Consider the following 6000-nt stretch of genomic DNA (forward strand, 5'->3'; position numbering starts at 1 on the left):
ACAACATTACAAGAAGGGAACGGCATTGACCACAACTGATGCAAAGCACAATGTAAAAAGAAAGCAGGAAATGGTGCTGAAGAACTGTTTTGTTCACACTCAGGACTTCCAGAAAGACAGATTAGATCCTTAAAGTTTTGTGAAACAGATAGTAATGGAGAAGAACATAGAGAAAAGCACTCATCTGGTTCAACAAGTCGCTAGGAAGTACAAGGTAGGAAAAATGCACATCAACTGACTATGGTGTAATACGTTCAGAAAGGATAAGGCTGCCATGTTTTTATGGATCCATTACACTGAGGGTAGACCTGTCCTTGTGTAAAATGTACTTACACTGCATGATGAGGACAAACCAGCAGCCTGGTTGCTTGATGCTGTTCTCCAACTCTGAGGATCAGATGTTTCCTTCTCCAGCTCAGGCTCATCATCTATGAATATGACCCCTTGTTGTGTGTGCTGCCTTTTCTGGCTCTAAGACACAAAAAGGAAATTTAATTTAAAATGTTTGCAAAAAGGATTGTTTGAAAAATCAGATTTTGTCAATTTATTCATTTCTTGGACAGTTGATCAACATATACCAGTATATCTGTATTCTAATGTAGTTTTAGGTGTATAAAATACATCCACTTTAAAAGCAGATGAGCAGGTAAAGGTGGGAAGTTTATTCTCTGTGACATTTGAAGCTCTCTACAGAATGTGAACAAGTCATTCCCATCAAAAGCAAATATTTGCAGACCTGGGACTTTGATGGAGGAAGGCTGATCTGATGTCTGGTAAACTACCTCTACCAGCGATGACCCATAAGTTCACCGGTAGAGTCCACCAGATTTCCTGTTATTTCAAACCATTCCTGATGCCATGCACTAACAAGGTGAGGTATTGGGAAGAGAAACAGTCCCAGAGCATTACAGATCCTCTACCATTAATACCAGTAAGCATGTGGTGCTTTTCCACATAATCACAATGTTTTCATTTTTCAAGGCAAGACAGAAAAGGCTTTTTCCTGGCATACCTCACAAATATGTGGTAAGCATCTAGATAGCATCTAATGGTTGTTACGGAGATTCTGGTCCTGCCTACCGGCCAGTGCCTAGTCACTGTCCTCTGTCTCATGTTAGGTTGATACAACAGGGAAACAGAAAACCATATATTAGGAATGAATAGAAAGTATGATCAATAATAAAAGCTAGAGAATTAAAAAAATCTCTCAATTATATTTGTCTTAAGGTCATTAAGGGTACCAATAAATATGGCAGCAGTGTCTTTGTTGAAAACAGTTATCTGTTAACATGGATTCCTTGCCCAAAGTAACAGTGCACTCAAATCAAAGGTTGGTTTTTCCCTGACGTTTTTTGGCTCAGGTTATGCTACTGCAGTGTCCTGCAAGAGGTTTATATTTTAGGAGTTTCAACACATCTGTAGCAGGAGAACCAATAAATGTGTAAAAACTACATTCAGCTGGGGAAAAAAACCTCCTGCCACCAGTCTTCAAACACACAAACCTCAGAAACAACCTTTAACAGAAAGACTGAAAATAACAAGTAAAAAACATAAAGGCCCAATGATGCCTTATAGTTTGATTTGGTTCACCTTGTAATGTTAAGAGAGACTGTTAGAATCATTCAGACTTTAAATACTTTAAGTTATTGAATCACGAACTTTCATTCACTTTGTTTAAACGATGAGATTGTAAAATCTGTCATCTTTTCTCTATGTCTGAGGTGATATTGATATAATTTTAGAACCTGGTAACAACCAGATGATGTTATGATTTCTGGGAACATAAAACTTAAATTATGGGATGATCAAATCTCTTCAGGCTGGTGCTAGTTTAAAAAAAAGGTCTAGTATTTAATCCTTTTATGCCAGTGGTCCCAAATCCCTGTCCTCAGGGTCCACTGTCCTTCATGTTTTAGATGTGCGTTTGTTTCAGCACACCTGATTCAAACAACTGCATTTCCTCCTCAGCAACCTGTTAATGACCAGTTCATTTAATCAAGGGTGTGCCAAGAGCCAAACACATATTACACAAGCAGGAGGGTCGGCCCTGGGGACTGGGTTCAAGGAACATCGTTTTATACTTCAAACTGAAACACAACAAGCACGAGGAGGTGATCTAGGACCACCTTAAACCCTGCAGTACGGAGGCGCTTCCTGTCTGGTCTGAAGTCCTCATCTTTCTCGCAGTCTGAGTCAAGAGACGTTTGGACTTTCTCTGACAGACGAGATGCTAAAGATGGTTTCTTGGCTTGTGACTCCCCTGGCGATGGCACTGAAACACAGAAAGCAGACCACTTAGAAGACTCAGATACCAAATAGAAAGAATACACTAAACAAAGGATGCTGTAACTGTAAGTGTAATACCTAGCGCAGCAACTATGGTTATAATCATTACTGATGTGGCTGTCTGTGTGTTAATATCGTGTCATGGTAGAAATCAGAGAAGGCAAACAGATTGTTAAATTCAAAAAACGTTTTAACTAAGCTTCAATTTGTGTTACAAGTAGAAAAAGGGCCACTTACCATGTTCTGATGCTATGTGCAATGGCTGGCCTCTCTCTTTGTCCAAACCATCAGGCTGGACTGCTGCTCTATCAGCGTTGCTGTGGCACACACAGGAACAGCGAGTTGGAGATTCTGACTTCTTGCAGTCGCCCAAATTTTTCTCTGACTGACCTTTGTCCCCAACATGACCTCCTCCTTCTTTCTGTTTAGCTGTCAAAACAATACAAGGGATTCAGTTAGTATGATATGCAAACAGCAGATGAGATTGAAAATAATTTGGTAGTGTGGCCATTTGCAGTCTAGAACACTAAGAGAGTATCTTCCACAAGTATTAATACCCTTTAAACCTTTCCATAATTTGTCTAATTACAACCACAGACATCAGTGTGTTTTAATCAGATATTATTACATAACTATGACTTACATAACTATGACTTGAAAGGAAAATGATAAATTATTTCATTTTCTTTTGTTTTATAAATAAAAATCTGAAAGGTGTGGCATGCCCTTGTAGTAAAGCCCTAAGTAAAACCCCTAAGTTTAACCAGCTATAATATAACCAGCTCCCTTCAGAATAGGAGTGTGGAAAAATATCAATTTTTAGATGCACAAAAAATAATGATTGTGAATAAATTTACAAATGTGGAGTGCAGAGGGCAGAACTCTGACGTGTGTACGCATCTGAAGTATTTATGAAGAACACAGAACAGAGTCACTAGGAGCCAGAACTACAGCAAGACCCTGTGCACTACAAGGAAACATGACTTGGACAAGAACCACACCATAATCCAGGCTGCGAAAAAAATGAAAGGAAATATTTTGAAACACAACAAACATGGGCAGCTATATTGTGCTGTTCTACCTGTAGGTGTAGAAAACAACTAATAGTACCCTGCCACAGTGAACCACAGAACCATGGAAGAGGTTAAAGCTTCCCCCTCACTTGGAAAAAGGATTTATTGTAACTTTAACTTTAGACAGTTGTTTACAACCAGGGCTGTTATGCTATGTGAGCTCTTTGAATCCTACATCTCACCTTGAAGATATTTCACTGACAAAGCAATGCGAAGTATCCACAATGAAACCAATACAAGTCATGGGATGATTGTAATCAGGTATGTTAGATCCAGCATATAATACATGGCACCCATGGCCACAATTCCACCATGATGGATCAATACAACAACAACTTCTACTACTACTAATACTACTAATAATAATAATAATAATAGTTTATGGCTCAACTGCAAATCTACCAAGACATCCACCTAAACTTAATGAGAGAAGCAGCTAAGAAGCTGATAAAGAATCTTTTGACACGGCTACTATAAGTAGTCCCTTCCCTTCCATAATACTGGCCTTTAAGGAAAAGAGGCAAGAAAAAAAGTCATTGTTAAAAATAGAGGTCCAGTTAAACCTTTACCAAGAGCCATCTAAGGGACACAGCCAACAGTTGGAAGGAGGTGCCCTGGTCAGATAAAACGAAATATGATCTTTTTGACATACATGCAAAACTATGACCATCCTTCAACCAATTGACTTCCACTTATCAGGAATTGGTTCACTGAAGTAACAGGAGGGAAACTTGGACATCCCTCTCCCAGGCGACACCCTCTTGATTTTTGATTCCAGACCGGATATATAGTCCCCCTGGCAAATTGTGAGTTTGGCTTGAGTTTGTGCCGAGGATGCGTACACAGCTCTTGCTTTGGATATTCAAGGAGTGGGTAGCCCTTAAAAGCTACCTAGATACCCCAGAATCCTACATCCCCCTCCATAGAAATAATCTGTGTGACACAGAGGGGAAGCATTGTCCAGATCTAAATATTAATGCATGTTTCAGATTTGTATTTGTAAACAAACAAGTTTATTTGGTATGAATAATTGTGCAAGGCTCTGTGAAAATGAATTGCAACAAAACAATAATCAAATGTTATTCAGTTTGTTGTTTTAATAAATAAAAAGCTTAAATGCAGTAGTTTAAGATAACAAATTATAAAATGAATAGAAGGAAATGCTCCAAGCATCAGAAACGATTACCATGTTGGGCTTGCTGCCAGCCCAGAGCAGAGCAGAGCAAGGCCAGACTTTTGCCACTGCCTGTGGGACTCTCCAGCAAACAGTGCTGTCCGTAGTTTAACCCTCGCATGATCTGCAGAAACAATTACATAATAATGTGTACCAAAACACAACGGCAGGCTCAATGTATCACATAATTTTACATCCAGCATTAATCATTGCAACATCCAGGCATGTAGGTTATGACTAAACAATACTGATGTATCTTTGCACAGACCTGTCCACAGTTACTTAAATCCATCCATTTTCCTGCTTAATTCTAGTCTGTGCCTCTTCCAGCACCCATTGGATGAGAAGTAGAGTGCACCCTCAACAGTTTATCACAGAGGCATGTTATTCAGTTTGGAAGCGAAACAACCATTGACACACAGTCATTGATCCCATAGGTTTTGAAATGTGGGAAGCAACCAGAGTACCCAGAGAAAACCCTCGCCTGCACAAGGAGAATAATCAAACTGAACATGGAAAGGCTGAGGATTCAAAACTAGGACCTTTTTGGGATGAGAAAATAGCTAACCACTGCTCCTACCCAGCCTCCATTGGTGATGAAAACCAAACAAATACGTAACTCTTTTATACTGAACGCAAGTTATCTTATTGTAGAAGATTGATAGTCTTCAGCTGCCAAAACAGCTAAGAATCTTTGAAAATGACAGGTGACATTAAGATCTATTACAATAATCAGTTACCAAGGTATCACTCTTTATGGACCAGAAAGTCCCCTTTAATCTGAAACTGAAAAGACTGAAAATAAGCATACAGTTGACTTACTGAGTTCATCATGGCTAGCTGGGATGGGTAAGCCTTGCAGGGGAAGTGGACCTTCACTCCGCCGATGGTGTACTCCACAGGAGAGGCTGCCATGTTCGTTAATAACTGTTTTACAGGGAAGAATTACTTTTTTTAAATGTCATTAACCACAGGTACACAACACAATCCATGTCCTAGCCTATTGCATTCATCAGCTCATCGGTACTGTCACCACCTGAGCTATGGTACGTCCCTGAAAAGCTAACGCTAGGTTTTTAGCACCGTTACATTGAGTTATGGCAGCTATTTCCTGCTGTTCAACAGCTGACGTTTGTAAATAAAAAATATTCTTAAGTACACAAACTTGGCGAATACAAGCTGTTTATCTTCACTCCGCTGTTCCCATGATTCTTCCCGCTCTCCAAAATCACGTTAGAACACTAAACAGGAAGTTTGCTACGTCACAACTGACTCCTTCCTACAATCCCTTTCAAAATAAAAGCCAGTGGTAAACGTTATACCGTCTAACCATTGGTAGCCATTCAGCTGGAACATTTAAGCTCAAATTTAATGGGAAAGTTACTCAAATGGACATTATATATTGATAATTTTCTGTTACTGTAACCAGTTTTTCTTTTAGGAAACATTTATGGTAACACAAATACG

At 39.3% G+C, this 6000-nt stretch overlaps 1 protein-coding gene across 1 annotated transcript in view; it reads right to left on the minus strand.

Annotated features, from left to right (window-relative positions):
• brip1 (BRCA1 interacting helicase 1) overlaps positions 1-5798 on the minus strand; it is a 54974-nt gene extending 49176 nt beyond the window's left edge. The window contains exons 1-6 of the mRNA XM_047392798.1: positions 5623-5798; positions 5356-5460; positions 4546-4657; positions 2524-2715; positions 2127-2272; positions 334-471 (exon numbers count right to left, since the gene is read on the minus strand). Of these exons, the coding sequence (XP_047248754.1) occupies positions 334-471; positions 2127-2272; positions 2524-2715; positions 4546-4657; positions 5356-5448 (681 nt within the window). The 5' untranslated portion in view covers positions 5449-5460; positions 5623-5798. The remainder of the gene's footprint in view (positions 1-333; positions 472-2126; positions 2273-2523; positions 2716-4545; positions 4658-5355; positions 5461-5622) is intronic.
• Between the last annotated feature and the right edge of the window lie 202 nt (positions 5799-6000).

This window comes from Girardinichthys multiradiatus, chromosome 18 (assembly GCF_021462225.1).
Source record: "Girardinichthys multiradiatus isolate DD_20200921_A chromosome 18, DD_fGirMul_XY1, whole genome shotgun sequence".
In the NCBI taxonomy this organism is placed as follows: domain Eukaryota; kingdom Metazoa; phylum Chordata; class Actinopteri; order Cyprinodontiformes; family Goodeidae; genus Girardinichthys; species Girardinichthys multiradiatus.